Genomic DNA, 20,923 nt, shown 5'->3' with positions numbered 1-20,923 from the left:
TGTGTAATACGAAGATATACATATAGGTAAATTGCTTGAAATCACGTTGAGGAAAATGTTCAGGCTTGGGGTGGACTGATGTTTCTTTGAATAGAACGAAAAAATGTGCCCTCTGCCGGTGCAAGCGGACATTCGCGAAGACGCCATATTACCGACACTCTCGGTCGTACAATAAGAAATGAACAATTAATTTCAGCGTTGATATCCTGTCAAAGTTCAAGTCAGTTAAATTTGTATGTCGGAAAAACATTCTATACTGACCTTAGGGACCATTTTTAGAATCTGTCTTTTATATTTTGGCGTATTTTGACCCTTCTACAGCGTTGTCTTCTTCATCTGTTTGCTAGCTGTTGAGTTAATCTCCTAAAATCTCGGACAGCCGCGTGATCAAGTGAAGCGAGGAAATGAGTCTCAAGCCTGACTGAGCGAGAACAATGGAGCTTCGTATCCCTCCGTCTATCTAAAATCCCAGACAGGACAAGAGCGCTGAGAACTACAGGAACTGGGCAATGAGAGGGATATATAGGACAATAACACTATATATATATATATTATATATATATATTAATATTGTAATAATAATATTGTGATATATTACAATATTGTATTAAAATGAACGCCTATTTTTCGCTTCCCTATACACGCGATTCCTTGACTGCGTTCGATTCCTTGTATGACAGTGAGTTCGACCAAGTTCGACAGAGTTAGAAGTTAGTCTTGGCTGGATCGTCCAATGGAGTTTTTCTCACTCCGATTGGCCACGATATGTGCTGTACTCTGGCACTTCATTAACGGGTCGTTCCGGGTTACATGTAATTGCACTGATTGCTTTTGCCACCCCCAAAGTGTCGAACACCTTTCATCCTATCATTTAAAAGTCTGACATGATACACTCTGGACAACACCGAATAAAGTTCAGAAAAGTAAGACTGCAGACTACTGAATGGATGAGTGTCTGTGTAATAGTTGCATGTCTACTTTGCAAAGTGGTTAACAATGTTTTATTACCTAATGTAGGAAATGTTCGAATTTACCTTTCTAACATGTATTGTATGGGTAAATATGGGTTTCACCTGTACCTTGTGTGTAATTGTTATTTAATTAACTTTGGACTGTAAACAAGCAATCTCTAAGTGTCAGTTATTACCTGTTGTCCTAATATGTTTTCTAAAAATGATTAAAAAGATATCAACTGAATGTTTTGTGTATGTCAAACTGTACACTTTTGGGATATAGTGTCACCAGACTAGGTGAACAGCATTGGTTGACACTATTCACGTTCCTTACTGAAATGCCCTTTTCAGTAAAAACGCTCCACATTCTGTCCACGATATAAATAAAATACTATCGAGGAGTCGTAAAGCCACAAGAACTCCTTCATTCAAAACCCCATTTCACAGTCAATATCCTCACCGTAGCCACACAACTAAGTCTGTTATCTTGTCTTTGGTGGCCTACGCATCGTCTTGGTTTATTAATCTGAACTGACGCCTGTGGAATAGTGTATTACGTGTGTGCAGTCAACACTACAAAATAAACTGTCAAAGTGTTCGATCAGTCGTGTAGGCTAATACCGAAAATCCTGGGTCCTTGAAATTGTCGGATACCCAACATCTTGAATTATTACGGGGTAGGAGGCTTTAGATTAGTTGTCGAACTGACCAGGTTGATCGTTGACACAACATATGGTACAGCGCTAGTCTCTGTTATATTTCGGGTAAAATTAGATTGCGGGAACTTTTCTTTTTGTTTCATGCATCTATCAATACATAGAATCCTGCTGTAGGCTCGCCTGAAACCTCGGTTGAAAACGCCATACAGGATACAGTTGAGGCTGGAGTTGACATGCGCAATGAGGATTGAAAACGAATGGGGCTCCATTGGGAAGGTGTCATTTACGTCAGAGACGACGATGATGGCGTAAGGCGTCCAGCACAGGCAAAAACAGACAAATATCGCGAACAGCGTTTTGGCGAGCTTCATTGACTCGGCCCTCTCTTTTCCCGCCTTCGTGGCTGGCCGGTTAGCTGTCATGGCAATCTTTCGTTTGGCTTGGTGGGCGAAGATGAAAATCTTGGTGTAACAGGCGGCGATTATAACTAACGGTGTACACACGCCGAAAAACACAAAGAAGAGGTTGTAGCCGTAGTGAGCAGTTCTATCCCAGAGGCATGTGAGAGTCTTTCGGTCATAACCATGCCCGCCGAATCCGAAAAAATTGGGCATCTCCAAGAGAAAACTGACGATCCATAGAGCGATGAGCATCAGCGCGCCTTTACATGGTGTGTACAGCTTCGGATAAAGATCCTTGTGACAGATATGGATGTAGCGGTTGATACTGATACAGCCGATGCTGAGAAGGGAACAATAACAGGCTGTCAGGCAGAAACTGGCAACGAACTCACACAAACCGGGTCGATCCAGGAAGTATTGCTCTCCGTCCAGTACACCTGAAAAGAGACGGGAAGTTGAAGTCGTGATGGAAACTAACACGGCGGAATTTATAGACCAATCACCAATAAAGCCAGAGAACTAAATTCACTCTAAGGTAAACTATGAGGTCATTTTGCATCAATTCTTAAACTCGTGGCCTTGACCTCATTAAAACGTGATGCACACTTTTTTATTACTTTATTTTCGATAAAGGTAAAGAGGCATTCATACGACAAATTACTTGACTTGTCAAATTTTTGCGTTCATACTGCAAAATAAACCGAAAAAAATTAATCCCTGCCCACGTAGGACTACTTTTTCAAAGAATACCACTCGAAGAGATTAAAGCCACGTAAGTAATAAACAAATCACTGTAAATATATCTGCTTTCGTTTATATTCACATTCAGGAGCATCAGTAGACATTCTGTGGGTAATTTAGAAGGAATTAAGACTTGAAACAGTAGGCCTAGTGTACACCTCATTGTGAGTTTGAACACACGGTGACGAGGACAATGACAGAAAATGCCGAGACAATGGGTGCATGTGATATGCATGGCAGAGTGATGCCGCTAATCAAGCCAGTTCGATCAAAATCACCTTTCAACTGATGTGTAAAACACACACTGTTGTTCTAAAAATATGAAAGTCCTTTTAGAGCAATTGTGTCATTAACAAATGAATTAGAAAGTATTCCCCTGAGCTCATGGAGCATGGTTGAAATGGGTACAAACACAAGGTATAATGCATAAACACGCGTCTGCTATTGTAAACGCTACATCTCCATTATTACGGCACCAACTGACATCATACTTGGTACATTAATAATACTTAATGCGGGCTATCACGTGATGTCAATAATACCCGAATCTGACACAAGGGAGCGCATCTGTAAATAGGAGTCTGAACAGCAGTCTGGCCCATATCTCCATTAATACTGCACCTACAGACATCACACTTGGTACATTAATGACACTTAATGCGTGCTATCACGTGATACATATAATTCCCGTATACACTAATCAAATAAATAAATAAATAAATATAATATGAAAGCATTTACCTATAAATAATGTGGTAAAAACGAATTAAGCGACATAAATATGATACTGAATGGTAAATGATTTCATTTCACTGTTTAAAGACATTACGACGTTACTATAGAAACTGAAATATTGTATCGCTACAGACGCTGGTGTACAATCAATGTTTGAGTTAACAGTTGCTCAAGTTTCTGCCTCACACTAGAGACACCTCATCGGATGTCAAAAAATATTCGGCTTTCCCACCGGCCATTCACTGTTTAAACTGTTATCACGACCTTATCCAGTTCTATATCCTGCATGCCTTAAGCTATTTTTATAATACTGGAAAGGCTAGATCATATCCCTGGATTTAAAGGGTACTACCTGTTCTCCAGACATCATATGTCTTATCTGGACTTGTACATCTTATCTGGATATATATATTTGTACAAAGGTTTCCTGTCACACCAACTTTACGACAATGCATCCAAGGGGGATATTTTCAATTTTGACAGAGTATTTTTTTTACTTGGATAGAAATATACCAAAGGTCCCTGAACATGTGCGTGTCCCACCTTACAACATTTGTGAGATCCTATGTGCTATGTGCCGATTTTAATCAACGTGACAAGTTATTACTGCAAGAATAGGTGTGTCCGGGTATTCCATAAAACGCCGTCATCCTATCTTTTTTAAATGTTACAATTAATATAAGTTTCTTGGAATAAATATGAACAGGGATTCCAGAATCTCTCAAGGATGCTAGGCAGGCACCTGGGTTAACTATGTCTAATTCAGCTTAACCGAGGAGCATAGTTTGTATATTGCACGTGTTGATTATAGACAGCCATTTTGACTATATAAACAATCAAATCGCTACTAAATATATTTTTGGATTATCCACAACTTATAAACCAAAATACAGTTTGTTACGAACATTTACCCCCTCCCCACCACCCCGCAATGTACGTGACTAATCTTGACGAATGACTAACTTTGAATGTACTGTGTGTAAGTTTAAATGAATGAAGCCATACCTATAATGCTGAAAGGGTTAACAATCCCGCTAACACAGATATCCGCCAGGGCCAAATTCACTATAAAGTAATTCGCCACCGTCCTCAGCTCCTGCAAGAACATATCAAATATCCAATGAAGAGCAAATATTCCACTTTTCATTCAACGTGGTTCCAAGCTGTATGTCAAGGTAGGTGTGTATGCATACATACGTATTCTTTGGTTTTTATATAGTCCTTAGCAATTTCAGTCATATGACGACGAGGAGTAATATACTGTGTATTTTTGTGGCAGGGCCAATGTCTGCCTTGTGGACCTTAATCGTGGTCCTTTGTCAGGGAATTATCCTGACCGTATCTCCCAACGCTCTCGCACTACATCAAGCGATCGACGGAATTCCTAGAGCCGGTTTCGCTCTCTCACATATATTGAAGACAACTTGTCTTGCACCAACTGGTGTACTCGTGTGCATCACAATTGGGAAAGCTCATCAGTAAGTTGAGTCTGTTGTTTACGCCGCTCCGATAGCCCACCAAACTGCTCCAGACATTGGTACCCGTCACATTGCTTTGACACGACCCTCTTAACCAGCCCTATTTCCTTCCTCTAATCTTTCAGTGCTGAGCACTAAGCATCAACAAATACCATTTTTTAAAATCTTTGGTATGATCTGATTTGGGTTTTATCCCAAACCCAGGTCGCTCCAACCACTATGCCACCGTAGCGGTTATGTTTGGTGTTAGAGGCAATAGGATACATTTTCCCGCACAATGGCCACTCGGCTTCCAGTAGGATTGACCATTAATTTCTTGTAGTACATATTCAGCTTTCCCATTTAGCATCATTGAAAGGCAAGAATATACAATACACTACACAGCTTAAAGCCGTATTACATTTGCTGCAGAGCAGGTTCCCTTTTGAAATGCAGAGCCATTTGCATGATACATGAAATCAACTGCTGTCTGAATTTAGGTTATTCTACTTCCGTCGTTGTATACTCACAAACAGAGAACACAGCCAGAGCGCTTTTTAACACAATGGAGAGTAAAGTTTCAGATATCTGCATTGTTAACCATCTTTATCTGAGCATTCTGAGGAATCCTTGAGTAAATTATGAATAAGTAACGGCGTGAAGGAGATACCGCTTGCTCAAAGTTTGCTGTACCGGCCGTGTTATAACAATAGAGCACGGAACATTGTGATGGGTAGGTTTGTTGAAGTTTTACTGAAGCTCAAGTTTATTTTTAGGCATCTTTATCTGAGCATTCTGAGGAATCCTTGGATAAATTATGAATAACTAATAATGTGAATGATTTACCGCTAGCTCAAAGTTTGCTGTACCGTTCCTGTTATAATTATAGAGCACGGAACATTGTGGTTTTACAACAGCCTGTTGCAAGACATCTTCACCAAAGCATTCTAAAGAATCCTCACCCACACTGTAAATAAATAACGAAGTGAATAATTTACAGGTATGGCTAAAAGTTTGATGACAATGTAGCGAGTTGACGAGGAAGCAAGATATAGCAAGGTAGCAAGGTAGCCGTTAACGAGTTTGCGATTCACCGATGTAACGACGCAACGAGTCAGCGAGGCAGACAGGTAGCGAGGTAGCGAGGCAAAGAGGTAGTGAGGCAACGAGACAGTGAGGCAGACGGGTAGTGAGGTAGCGAGGCAACGAGGCAGCGATGTAATCAACGAGGTAGCGAGGAATCGAGGCAGCGAGGCAAAGAGGCATCGAGGTAGCAAGACACACCGGTAGTAGAGGTAGCGAAACAGCGAGGAGACGATGATGGAAACGAGAGAGAATGTATAGTAAAATTTCCTGATGTGCGATGAATACAGATTTTATCTTTTCTGTTCTTTTTCACTTTGTACATACACAAACCGCTAGCAAAATATCACAGTGATGCCTGTGTAAATCAATGCTGTACACGTTCCCTACGTCTAACTAGCACAAATTTGGTAACATATATCGATGATTCGCTGATATTTGAGGAAGAGGAATATGACAAACAACCCACTAATGTCTAAAAAGCCCCCTTTGTTTACTCAATGTCTAACTGACCAACTTAATTCGCATTTAAAACATGGCTTTACGTGTCTTGGAGAATTTATACAATGGAGCCCAGAATCCATTCGCGTAAATCAACATACAGTTGATAACGAATAAGCGAAATAGTACGGTTTCATAAATGGAATAATAAATGAATTCTATACGTTCAGGCATAATTATAATCGGAGTTATGCTGAGTTCGATACACCAATCCTATTATTATATGGTATAAAGATGCTGCTAGGCAGGCATCACTGGTGTCGAGTATCTGAAATTATCTCCTGCTCGTTCTGCTGTGAGGTTTGTCACAAATGTGGTGAGGTATGGCGATTTGTCCTTGCCTCATCAGTTTCCTCACCCAATAAGGAAGCAGGATGTAGATCAGGAAGAAAGGTGCGCGTAGTGGACCTTAATCGCGGTCCTTTGTCAGGAATTATCCTGACTGTATCATCAAGCGATCGACGGAATTCCTAGAGCCAATTTCGCTGTCACATGTTGAAGACAACTTGTCTTGTACCAGCTGGTGTACCCGTGTGCGTCACACTTCGGAAAGCTCATCAGTAAGTTGAATCTGTGGTTTCTCTACCGTAAAACTGACTTTCCTGAGTGTGGCGTAAAACAACAATCAAACAACCAATCTCCCACCCATAAACGTAAAGTGTCAATTATATTACGCTATAATAACAGAATGCATCCCAATATCATTCGGACAACAGACTTTCTGTTGAAATTAACAGATTATGCTTTTGCGTGTGGCTTCTTTGAGAAACAGCACCCTGCAGTTTGAGTTGGCGAAAGGCAGTTTGATTGATTGACTGATTAATGGCTTGGTCGGTTGGTGTCTAACTCAAGAATGTTCCACCTATACAACAGAGGTTAGTGGTATCTGTGAAGGAAAGCGGAGAAAACCACAGGTCTGTGTCAAGCATTTGACAAACTATGTGACGAACAGATTTTTAACACATAGATTGAGTTCAAGTGTGCATGCTTTATAGATGGAATGCAATTTGTCTTAGGTAAGATCACCTTAACGACAATATGATCGGTGTCGACCGATAATTGTCAACAAACCTCCCGAACTCAGTGGAGGCAGACAACTTCAAAATTATACGGGAATATAATAAAATCTATTATCCAGCAATCTTCTACTTTTGGACTTTTGTCCAACATTGCTTTTGTCGTTATTATGTTTAAAGTCTGAAATTTTCGTTACAAACTCGCATAAATTCTTCGCGTAGCCGGACACTTACCTTCGTACGGAAAACGGCGTTGATGACTAAAATGTTGCCAAAGGTTCCGGATATCGTTGCCACAAACATTATAATAAGCAAACTGACTTCTGTGCCTGGCATTTTGAAGACTTCATTTAGCTGGATTCGCCCTGACGTATTTTGACTGTTGTTTCCCTCCATGCTGAGACTCAATGATTTGCGACACTGTTTGAAAGTATCGGACCAGTGCCGTCCTATCCAAGCTCAAATGTTCTGGTCTTGAACATTGCTTTTTACAGTTCTAATGATTTCCATTAATGGCACCTTTTCGGACTGCTGATTCGTTGACACAAAGCAACCAATATTTACGTAAGGCCTGTACAGTATTGTAGATAAAAACACTGACATAGATTTTAGGAGTTTATACATTCCACGCCCCTAATTAGTAGCCACACCGTTTGAATTGACAGTCTGCCGAGCTCAAACGAAGGAAAAGATCGGAAGCGCCATCTGAAATTTGAAACTCAGCCACCCACTCATATACTATATAGCGTTCACTAGATAGCCTGTTGGTCGACATGACGCTGTATCCTGTTGTATCTCATTGCTCCTCTGACGAGGGTCAAAAGGATTCAAAAATTTGTCACTCTATATCATAAGTTGTCTATATCATCGATGGTAATTAATCGATGTATGGATTCAGTTTTTGTGCCTTTACTGTTGTTTCCAGAACAATACTAATATCGCAAAATGGGCAGGAGCTTGGCAAATCCCAATTTTTCATTTTGTACCCTTTTCTTAAGTGTTTTCTTTACAGTAGGCAGTTGACAACAGCAGTTTAAGAGATGAATGACATCAATTTGCTAATGTAAGATGTATGATAAATGTTTCCATGGCAAATGTTGAGAATTAATAAACGTCATTTACAAGTGGATTTAGTTTCCAAGGAACCATTGATCAAGCTTTTATACATGAAAGAGTTTACCATACAGCAAACGTTTTCTGTTTCGCGACGTTGCCCTTTTTTATAAAAAGATCAATAGCCTTGAAGAAGTCTGCGCTCTTTCAATAAACCAAATAGAAATAGAAAGCCTGAAAGTATGTGCAAGACTGTGTTTAAAGACTAGACGTAGATATGACATTACTAAAGATTGTAATCAATTCTGCACAACGGTGAATTGTCATCGTAAGAACACCGGTGGAAACATGGAGTCAACTCACGCATTCGGTTTAGAGGATGGCAGTCTACCGTCAGTGCTGGAGAACCCAAAGTCCTCCTGGCGCTTTGACATTCCACAAACAAAATTAACTCTGGTGTCTGGAATTATAATTTAACGCATAGTGAAGGGTAAAAATCAACAGAAGGACGGCAAAAATACTGCAAACTATTAGCTTACACCAATTAACCTAATAGTAAACATTCAGGAAAACTGATGTTTATAACACAAGTCTTTTTAAAATGTATTCCATTTTTCTTGATGTAGCACACATATTAATAAATTTCTAACTGAAAGACATGTAAACTTTACGGTCTATGGAAAAATTATCTGGATGAGATGTGATTCTCTACCTATTGGCTGTTGCATAGTTGTATTCTCTTTAATACCTTTACCCTGTTGACCATATTTTAGACTCGCCGCCGTTGAATAAGTATGGAAGCCGATAGAGGACATCTCTACAGGACATGCGGCGTAAAACACAGATGAAATAAATATATTCTGGATCCCAATACTACATAGTAGTCAACCTTTTTTATATTGGGTTAGGTAAAATCTCAAGAAAATCAAGATAAAATGCTACAACAGGCACGTCTTTCTGCCGATCACAAACTTCCGGGAATAGTTAGTTTGTGGTTCAGTACATAATTTGTTGATTGTTTTTCTAAGAATGTTTCACTTATAGGATGTCAAACAGCATTATGGATGAAGGAAACCAGATAAAGCGCGCTGGAAACTCAAAGCCATGCCCAAGTTGCTGCAACACCTTCCCACATACGACCGGAGAGGAAGCCGGCATCGTCTGGACTCCAACTCAAAGCGACTTCATTGCTGAAAGGCTCCTGGGGCAATGTGCTGTGTCAGCACTCAAACCACTCGGCCACGGAGGCCCCGGTTTAGTCAGTAAAATATCTGGTCTAGCGTTAACACTGGAAATGTGACAGTATACAGTGCATCCAGTTTTTCTCCAAAGTAAAATCATAAAGTAGTTTTAGCTAAATTATAATAGTAAAATCGCATTCTCCTAAATACACAACACTGGTAAAATTAATTTACATATGAAAAAACCTCGTATTTTATTGTCTCCTCAAATAATGAATGCAACATGTTCACAATTTCATCTCATGTCTGTTGAGAACAAATAGATGTTTTAGTGAAAGAAAACAGCATTGTTCTTACAGCTTTAGTATGATTTTGGGAATGTCAACGGCTGCAGCAAGAAAGTAATACCACTATTACTTGAGTGCCGCCAAACATCATTAGTTTTACTTACAACATGCCGGCAATCATTCGCAAATCACGTTAAACCATATTCCTATATAGTAGTTTCAATGGTATGAATTAAAGTATTATTGCTACATGGCAACGTAATTTCAAGTTCAAGGATAGCGATACTGCAACACACTGACAAGTTCAACGAATATGCTTATGACATAACACGTGGCAACACAAATGTTGAACGAAAGCGTTATTGAAAAATGGTACCACGCTTACAAGTTCAACGAAAGAGCATATTGATACATGAGAACACAATGATAAGTTTAACGAAGGCACTACTGACAAATGGCAACAAGTAAACAAAGTTGTCGTAATCGCTATTTATACATTCCAATGACAAAGTCATAAAAATCGTTATTAATACATTTCAACACTCTGACAAGCTGATTGAGACTGAACAGAGTTCAGTGAAGGTTCAGCGGAACTCCATGAGGTTCAGATGAGTTTTAGGAGGTTCTGCTGAGTTTCTGCTGAGTTTCTGAAAGTCCTGAGTTACGGGTAGGTGTAAGTGCCGCCTGTAGGTCCATACCTCGCCGTGACCATGTCACTGTGTTCGTTCTTACACCATTTGTAGTACTCCTCAGCCCTGGCCAGACACGACTTCTCCTCGTAGCCCGCCATACGGTGCTCCTCACCGTAGCTGTCTCGTATCATCTCATCGCTGTCCTTACCCTGCTTCCGACATCCTGTGGAAGAAAAGTGTGCGTAAATTTATTGATGCAGTTTGACAACTATTACTTGTTTTCAGGAAGATAAAGCGTTTTAGTGTATTCTTCCTTTCCTGCATTTGCAATGACGTTTTGTGGGCAAGCAGGTAACGTATAACCCAAGATCATGAGTTAATTAAGCTTTTACATTATTGGCCATTGAATGGGAGAATATGATCCATTGTGTTCTGTATTGGGAAATCATAGTGAAAGTTAACGGAAAATTTTGCTCCATTTAGAATTTTTATTTACGCCTGTATCAAATGCTTGCGCACCTCTTTATGCGCCAAAGCCATTATATTTAGGAAACGTATATGAATTCATACATTGGGGACCCAGCTAAGAACCTGTCGATGTGTCCTCGAACAAAAAGGCCGTGAATTTGAATCCAGCCCCCGGTGGTTCGGTTGCAACTTTAGGTGAGTTGGGTTGCTAAGAACCTAACCAAGGGCAGTTGTTTTTTCTAGGTTCTGTCCTGTTTTCCCTACCAACAAAACCTGACATCCGTCGTGCAAGTCAAATATTGTTGGGCAAGGTGTTAAACTCGTATTAAATAGATAAACGAATCAAAACGTAGTGGTTTATTTTTTTTGAATTGGTTTTTTGTGGAAGGCTATTGGTGTCAATTTAAAAATAAAATTAAGGGATATTTCTCGAAACTTCGACCTTTTTTCCGGCAAAATTTCTGTTTAAGAAATTATAATTTTTTAGGAAAAAACAAGTCGCTGCTTCGAGAAAAGGCAGTAGAAGATTGGAGAAGAAAGTCAAATTCCGTTGTCGATTTTATGTTGATATTTTCACTTTTTTCCACCCATTGTTCTTTTAACCCTGACATCAACTGGCTTAGGTAGTTATTTATTGACTGGTATGAACATCTTACTCTTGGTAAGGAAGCAGCCTGCTTCCGCCGTGGTGAAGGCGCCCGTTGGTCTAAAGATTGCCGTGAGAGGGTGGTAAGGGTCCGAGCCACAGTACTCGTACACAGATTTCGCTCTCAGAAGACAGCCCACTTCAGTCTCAGCACCTTCTTTCTTCTCACCCCACGTGTCACGAAAGTACACCGCTTTGTCTGAAAACAAAGTTATAAAGGAAATTGTCGTTTGCAAAGAACAAGAAAATCGGAACGTTCGACTGGTTAAAAGGTAGAAAGAAAAAATCTGTATACTACTGTTTTACCCATGTATAACGACTGTTCACAAAAAGAATAGTAAGTTATTACAAACAATTAAGGGTTTGTAGCAATCAGAGTTCTTGTTTTCTGTGATACGACGGTCAAACATGGTTCAAGTTTTTGTTCAACAAAAAAGATTGAATTTATTACACCTTACACGGAGTCTGTAAGATTGCTGCAAAATTGTTTTTACCAGCTATGCAGTAAACATGACATATAAAGCGCAGGATGCATTCCTTATAGACTTCATTTCACAGGCTGTCTCGCTGTCAGCCTTATAATTTTCCTTCATGCGCACTGGACTGTGTTCGGGGACTCCCTCTTGCCGCAAAGCTGCAGGTGTGTCTACTGGTTTATTGAATGGCGTTGGCGTGTACTGACCTTTAATACCTTGCATGTCATGTCGATAAAATGGCCACAGGCATAAGCTGGTGACTTATTTATGGCGTCTTTACTTTATAACTGCTGGCGATGCTCTAATGATGTGATTTTCGAATCTGTAATGTTCTGATAGCAATGGAGAAAAGACAGTGGATCCTTAAATATCCTGTATTTTTCATTCTAATGAACAGATAAAACTGGCTTTAGATAGCACCTAACAGAAAAACGTCTCGTGTTATCATTCACAGCGGATTCCTTAAGGTTGTGAGATAACTGTAGTGACATTTGTGGAATCCGCCGGTATCATGAGGCTCAAAGGTTGCTCCCGCTGTTTTACTTTATGAAGTGTTTATGACTGGGTAGCACAGGACCAAGTCGTGGTACCACACGGAATTACCTCCCAGATGTACATCTATATTGGGTGGGCATAAAAAAATGGGCCGTACTTTGACACTCAATATCTGCGAAACCCTCTTACGTCAGCTTCTAAAAATTTACACACTCAAAAGCAATTAGGTCCTAAGTACACAGACCAAATTTCAATTTCATCCTTTAAGATTTCTGTTCACGGGATCAAAATCAAAACAAAGTCAAAAACGCATGTTCCGGACATTTCAAAATGATGCTCTACCTTATGTTACTTGAAAAGGTAAACGTTGCTTCCATGAATCTCCTTAAGAGTAATTTTTTTTCAGCAGTCCTCGATGCCTGCTTTTAGTTCATCCTCAGTGAATTTTCCCATGCAACCCTCGCAAACCTTCTCGCTCAGAGAATTCCACACAGAGTAGTTCATGGGATTGCAGTCGGGGCTCTGTGGTGGCCACTCGCCCTTAGTTAGGAATGAAGATGTCCCTTAAGGTGCTGTTGTGATGCACGGCTGGCATGGGATGGGTGCATTTTGGGTACAACCGGCGAAAATCTGGGATAAGGCTACGATCGAGAAGTTTCATGTAATTTTCGGAATTCACCTTAGTCTTTTCGGCATCAATAAAATGTATGCGGGTTTTGCCGCGCCAACAAACTCCGCCAGAAACCATTAACTTCTTTGTAAACCAACTTGATTCATGGTACAGCCTCTTAACATGAATGTCCCGCTTTCGTTTGGCATAAACGCGATCGTTTTGTCTATTGCGTGCAATCCCAAATGGAAAGTCTTTTTCATCCTTTAAGCCAATTTTTTTTACCTTCTCCGTCGAAAACTTATCATCAAGGTTTCTGAAGCGCGTTTTTCTTTCTGTCGAACCGTTTCATCCATTCTTGAAGTCCGTATTCGGTTGTACGATTTTAATCCCAGTTCTTTTGTCATATTTCTCACGGAAGTCCAAGATACTCCAAGGTCCCTTGCAAGCTGTCTCTGCGATTTGTGAGTGCCGGGATTGTCTTCCTGGGAACAAAGTGCCTTTTCCACATACTGAAGATTTTCTTCCGAGCAAACAGTGTTTGGTCGTCCACTGTCTGATTTCCTTTCCAGAGAGCTTGTCCTTTCCAACTTTCTGATCACATTGTTAACGGAACTTTTATCCTAGTTTTTCACCGGGAATTCTTTCACAATTTTTGCCCCTCTCCAACCGTTACCATTGAAACATGTTGCGATCAATTCCTTGTCCGCCACAGGGAAAACCATCTTGATTCATCCAAACTTGTGCCTATCTGACAGAAGGGTTTCTCTGACACTAGAGCCAGACAATTTTTCCTAACGACACTTAACTGACGAGTTTTACACAGGTGCAGCGCGCGCTCTACTCATGACACCTGGCAGGTGATGCAATGTTTGTCACCAGAACTTGCGTTTTTGAGGCTATGTTTTCATTTTAACCCTGTGTACAGACTACTCTAGCTATGACCTTGAAAATTGGTTAGCATATTAACAAAATCATGTCATTTGTATATCTAAAGTTTGAAAGGGACGAAGGATAATGGAGCAATGCAGCATCAAAGTATGGCCCATTTTATATGCCCACTCGATATATCTGCCTCCATACACTTTGACGAAAAACATCTATTTTATCTATACGATATGGCTAAAAGTGCATCCAGTGTTGGGCGTTAAAACATAATTATTCATTCTTGGCATTTCCCATTAAAAGGACCTAATGGCACAAAGAAATGCCATTAGAAACATGCAATGATGTATCCTTAATCAACATTGCGTATGACTTTTGTTCAAGCCAGTCTCATATACAATATTCTTTACTAGGCAAAGCTTAGGAGAAATATGGTAATAATTGCCTCTGCAACCTAGCTTCCTGTTGTAAAACCTTGTGTTTGCTGAATAACTCTAACTCAGTCATATTTTACTCCCCACAGAGTCAGCATTTTATGTGGTTTTCTTTTAACTTTAGTGAATATACGATTATGTGGTTCCATCCATGGCTGCGACCTACATGGCATTCTACAAACAAATATTTTCCATAAATTCACCGTAAATAGTAGAACGCTGACAGAGAAGAGACAACTAATTTCGTATAGGCACATACCATGTTTCTGGCATAGGACACCCAGAGCATTTAACATCCAGCAACATTAAGAAAATAGAATTAAGCTGACAGGGCTTTATGTGGGCATCTGCAAGGATATGAAACGCCAACAATGTTGGAAGGCTAAGCTTTTAACATTTCAGGAAGAGTAACTAAACACTATCCGAAGGTATTACGAACCTATTACATTTAAGGCAGCAATTGTCATGTTCGGGGTAGTAACCAAATACCGTTTAAAAACTTTTTTGAACAAGCCATATTTAAATTAAGTACACAGCACACATCGTTCTGAGGGCAATGGAGACTCGTAAGTTTTTATCAGGTAAACGTTCCACGTTTGGAGAAGGAAATTGTTGTATTTGGGGGAACAAATGCTATATTCCTGACAATGTGGCCGATGCCTGCCACCATAACAGCCGTGTTGCAGGAAGCACTTGAAAGCACTTACCGTGTTCGGCTAAGTAAGATAAAACATCGTTGGAGATAAATATACCTGGGTACAATGTATGGAGAAGTAAGTACACATAACAAGCTTGGAAGAGAAAGCACTTGCCACTTTGGGGGTAAGTAAAATCATAAATCAACATTTGTCAGTATACAGGTTTGCACCAGGTTTGATCTCGTCCACAATGACCCAGAAACCCTCTCACCAATGCGGTTGCTGTCAGCTCAAGTCAAGCTCATACTCCCTTCAGTTCAGTCATCAACCTGCGGATGCCCGGGCTTTGTCGGGTTCCCTCCCACCTTATTTATGTATAAATGAAATATTGTAAGGTGGGGCGAAAACAAATGCATATAAGGAAACTTACCATATTTGGGACAGTAAGATGTTTCCATCCAGCATCCATTGACCAGAAGTAACTGATCGCCCAGTTGGGCGGTAGGTGGCCTTCACGGGGTAGTCCTTCATCCGCCCCGCATTCATACCAGTATCCGGCTGCCTGTCGTGCGCATGCTTTCTCGTCTTCATCTGTTCGTAGAAATATTTAATCTTACAAACCATAGGCTACAAAAATTTCATTCAGCTATGTTTAATATACTTTTAAAAGGGGAAAGAAACATCAAAAATAAAGTATGAAAGATCATCAAAAAACTGTACTAAAAGTACCTTCAAATATTATTTTCAGAGTTTTTAGACTGAAGAGTGAATTGTATGTTTTGTAAGGTGGGCTGTAAGGACCATACTAATAATGTATGTCACCGATGACTGCGCATGTCGGATTCGCATTTCCATGTACAGGCACATATTACAAGTGCAAAGGTCACATAAATTTTATTCAGACCTGAACACAATGTCGTAGAAAAAGTTGTGTGAAGTCACTGACGATATCTATGATATAAATATGACCCATAACGCCATAATCAAAACCCAAACATTGGACGGCAATTAATTCAGTGAAAAAAAAATTGAGATATTTTAGAAGTGGTATGTAATAGGCTTAAGCCATGATGCTAGGGGGCGTGTAAATTGCAACCATGTATGCATTTACATGAACAGTTAGAATAAAACCCTGAGGGAGGTAAATTCACAAGAGGCCGTATTTCACCGGTTACGTGTGACCTTTTTCCTGTTTAGCACACAGTCGTCACCGCTCTGGTGTTACTCCCCGTGCTCTACATCTTTAATTATATTGTATTCCTGCATAAACCAAGAGTCTGCTGTTGGACTAAGCATTGCCGAGGCCTGGTCCATTTGCATTGTTTTAATGTGATTTTACGTTAAATGTGATGACAACACACTGTTGTGACTAATTCTAAACTAGGGACTTCTAATAAATTGCAATTAACATCACTGCACATTTTTACCTAATTATGCTAAAGCCATGGTGTTAGGGGGCGAGTAAATTGCAAATATTTATGCATTTACATGAACACTGAGAATCGAACCCTGACTGAGGTAAATTGGCAAGAGGCCGTGTGACCACTTGCCACCTATGACACTGTCGTCGCTGCTCTGGTTTTACTCTCCATGCTGCACGCCTTTAATTATGTTCCTAATGGTGTCTGCTTCATGTTTAATGCTTCTTAAGCCCAGATTACCGACAAAGACGCTCACGAGACATGAAGATGCTGATAGAACCACATAAGCCACAGTAATTGGTTAAATCAGTTTCCAACTTAGATATCTTTGGGGTTAGTTTTTCTACTTTTAAGAGTCAGGGGAATATCTTTAGCCTGAAAAAATGTACAGACAGTTTTGAGACACTATGGGATTATCTCTGTGGTACACCTAACTGTGGGTCATCGGTGTCCTTTATGCACCTAACTAAGGGGTCATCTGTGTCTTTGATTCACTTAAATGTGGGGACATATGCGTCCGTGCTACACTTAACCATAGGGTCATCTGTATCCCTGATACACCTAACTATGGGACCACCTGTCTCTTTGATAACTATGGGGTCATATGTGTCCTTGATATACCTAACTATGGGGTCATCTGTGTCTTTGAAACACCTAACTATGGGGTCATCTGTGCCTTTGATACACTTAACTATGTCTCCTTGATACACCTAACTACGGGGTCATCTGTGTCTTTGATACACTTAACTATGTCTTCTTGATACACCTAACCATGGGGTCATCTGTGTCTTTGGTACACCTAACTATGAGGTTATCTGCGCCGTTGATACACGTAACTATGAGGTCTTCTGGGTCTTTGATACACCTAACTATGGGGTTATATGTGTACTTGATACGCCTAACCATGGGGTCTTTCTTTGACTTTGGTAAGGGCTGCATAGCAAGAACATCGCCTGTATCTCTTTAACATCGGTCAGTGTGAAAAATCTTTGAAATTCCATCCTTTAACACGAGTCGTTTTCTTCACCAGGGAGATATGTGCAAGACGACATCAAAGTTGCGCTTGTGATCTCAGGTGTCCATGGGTACAGGAACCAGAGAAGCCGGGTCAAACTGTCGGTCACCGCTATAGATACCTGACAACCCCCCAGGCTCAGAATCGCGGCAGAAGTGCACAACAAGGTTGTAAGATTACAAATTGATTGTCAAGCGTGCCTTTGTTGGATGTAACTGTACTGTCACATGTGTATTAATTGTAACCCTTGTCTATGGTTTCACCCCTGTGTAAGTAACCACCGTCTATGGGGTCAGTTCTGTGTACGTAACAATTGTCTGTGGTGTCATCACTGTGTGCCCATACAAATATTCATGGGGTAACCCGCAAGCCCGTAACCAATGTCAATGGGATCACCATGACCACTGTCCATGGGATTACCTGTGTTTCGGTTGGCGGCCCCCCAGCCGTCATACCACGTGCCTGCTGCCGTGGCGCCGCTCGAGCACATGGTTACTGTTATCCAACAGCCTTTCCCTACAGTCCGCGTGGCACCTGTGCAAACAGAAAAGAAAAGGTGAGTAAATATTTGTACTCTTGTCTCTCAACAATTGAGATCTGGATGTCCACGGCCTTGATACAAAACATGACACTAGAACAAGCATGACCGTAACACCAGCAATTCCATTAAAAGTTTGTACGGAATAATTGATTTGGAGTCACATTTCTAAATCGCAAAACAGACTGGCCCAATTTTGTGTTCAGGTTGCCCGATGGGAGAACAAAGGCCAGGCGTGTTCTGTTAAGTTGTACATGATATATTTTGGTGAGTCTTGTGGGCTTAGTTCGTCACATAATTAATCAGCCTTATGAACTTATTAATTAGCAGGCGTAGATTTAATGAGAAGTTCAAGGTTAAGATAACTGGAAACCTCTTGGATAAGAAGAATACTGGGCTCGTACTATCAGCAGCACCTTTTTGTACCAGTGTTGACACGTACTATACCATGGCATTGGTGAAGATAAAAGACCACGGCTCTGCCATCTTCAGATCGATAAAACAACTCAGTCCAAAGCTTTACATATTGCGCTTGACCGAATAAAACATCAATTCTTGGGCAGAACACTTGTATTCAATGCATGCTGCTCACCGGTCATCTACCTAACGAAATTGATTGGCCCCACAAGTGACAAAACCCCAGTTTTTTTGTAGTCTTTAATATTGTACACGTATACTTGCTTAACGCCGGATGCATAGAAAAGCCTTTTTAGTAATTCTAGAACATTGAGGTCTAATGAATTGCTATTAACATCATTCTCAAAGGGGACGTGTAAGAGTTGCTACTATTTTTAAAGCATTTTCATGAGCAGTTAGAGTAAATTCCTATTCGAAGTAAATTGACAAGAAGCCGTATTGCATCGTTTACATGTTACCACCCGCCAACAATTATCGCATTTTTGTCGTTGTTCTGATTTAGGTTTGTACCAGTCTCATTCTTTCTCGCCATAGATGTTAGATGTCATTACTTGTCCATTGCCCGTGATATAAAGATTTACAAGGTACGAAACTCCACAAAGCGTCTACTTTCCTGACACAAATGCAAAAGACTTCCAGCATAGAGAGTGAAACCAGAGCAGCGACGACAGTGTGATATTTGGCAAATGGTTACATATAAGCGGTGAAATATGGCCTCTTCTCAATTAACCTCATATAAATGCTTAAGTAGTAGTAAGCAACAACCCTCTATATCCATGGCTTAAGCAGAATTAGGTAAAAAGGAAAAGAAATGCAGTGACGTTAGTTGCAATTTAACTCATGTCACTGGTCTAGAATTACTCAAAATGTTGAATGTGCGGATGGATTTCCCTGGGCTAATCCCGGTTTCTATAACGCTGGCCGCCTTCGTATAAGTGAAATATTCTTGAATACAGCGTAAACACCAATCATGTAAATAAATGAATCAAAATGTTGTAATGTCATCGCATTTAGTAAACTGTCACATGAAAACATTGCAAGAGAATAAGGTTTGTGTGGGAATACAGTACGAGAGATTTTCAGCATAGAGTGTATTGAATGACAGATAATTATAGTTTAGATTCCCAGTTAGCCTGCACTTGCATGATTCCGTCCTATTTTCGTGCTTTATATACCTTCTTATTTCTTTGGTGGTTTATATTATACGTAATTTTGTGAAATGATCTCGCGATTATTGACTTTGAATGTCCTTATTGGGTGACAGCTGGTTTGCGAATGTCTGTTTCGACGCATAAAATCAAACGCTGAAGCTCGTTCAAACTTTGTCGAGGTGCGAATGATGGCTATGAAATGGTGTCATTCTGTATAGCACGAACACGGAATAACATCTAATACATGCCAAACTATTCCCCACCCACAATATACTTTCAGTTTACATGTATGACTGAATTTGACAATCTGTAGGACAAGCTGTATAACCTATCATCACCACAGATTTCTCCAGTGGCAGATTCCACAATCAGATTTCTGACTTAAGTTTAAAATCTTTCCAAGAGCGCTCAGTTTTTGTTGCTGAAAGTTGAAATTTGAATTCCTTCGGCTTAAGATAACAGTGATGAAATGGGCAAAATTTTACTTCATGAAACCGAAAAATAAGCTTTAAACTCGCCTTTTAAACTTTGACTTTAGTCAGAAATATCATTGTGGAATGGGCCCGTTATGTCCTTCCAACATCCCGCACAGAGTATAGGTTACCTGTAGGCCTGAATGTAGCTGTCACCACAGCTTTTTCCTGATATCCACACTCTTCCCACACATCCTTGGCTCGACTCAGGCATTGAATTTCTTTATAGCCCGTCCCAAAATTTTTCTCGCCAAATTCATCGCGATATGTCGTGAAGTAAAGGTCATTCTTTTTACACACATTCACGTCTATATAACATCCATCGCCACCCACTGTTCTCTTCTGGCCTGAAAAATAGGGGGGGGGGAATCATATTTTTACACCCGAGGCGTTTAAGTTGCTACTATTTAAGCATTTACATGAATTAATTGCACACATTTACACACATCTATATTCCTGTAATTATGTTCTTGTGACAGTTGTTAAAACTTTTCACAATATAAACGAGAGGAGCAAGTCCAATTACAAACCAGGCCATCCCTGAGACTTTAGAACTG

The 20,923-nt window shown here is 40.2% G+C and overlaps 1 protein-coding gene across 1 annotated transcript; it reads right to left on the bottom strand.

Moving 5' to 3' along the window:
• Positions 1–1,623: 1,623 nt before the first annotated feature.
• LOC135473567 (octopamine receptor Oamb-like) lies at positions 1,624–7,942 on the bottom strand. The gene is made up of 3 exons (XM_064753422.1): positions 7,781–7,942; positions 4,495–4,585; positions 1,624–2,450 (listed from the first exon to the last, which is right to left on the bottom strand). Exons 1-3 carry the CDS (start codon positions 7,940–7,942, stop codon positions 1,624–1,626), a joined length of 1,080 nt encoding a protein of 359 aa, XP_064609492.1.
• Between the last annotated feature and the right edge of the window lie 12,981 nt (positions 7,943–20,923).

This window comes from Liolophura sinensis, chromosome 8 (assembly GCF_032854445.1).
Source record: "Liolophura sinensis isolate JHLJ2023 chromosome 8, CUHK_Ljap_v2, whole genome shotgun sequence".
Classification (NCBI taxonomy): Eukaryota; Metazoa; Mollusca; class Polyplacophora; order Chitonida; family Chitonidae; genus Liolophura; species Liolophura sinensis.
This window is presented reverse-complemented; position numbering and strand designations above follow the sequence as displayed.

Bases quoted from the DNA above. Each gene is read 5' to 3' on its own strand.
- LOC135473567 (XM_064753422.1), bottom strand. From the start codon at position 7,942: ATGGAGGGAAACAACAGTCAAAATACGTCAGGGCGAATCCAGCTAAAT. The intron at 4,586-7,780 runs GTAAGTGTCCGG...ATGTTCTTGCAG, and splicing joins ACGCCGTTTTCCGTACGAAG to GAGCTGAGGACGGTGGCGAA. The intron at 2,451-4,494 runs GTATGGCTTCAT...GTCTCTTTTCAG, and splicing joins TAACCCTTTCAGCATTATAG to GTGTACTGGACGGAGAGCAA.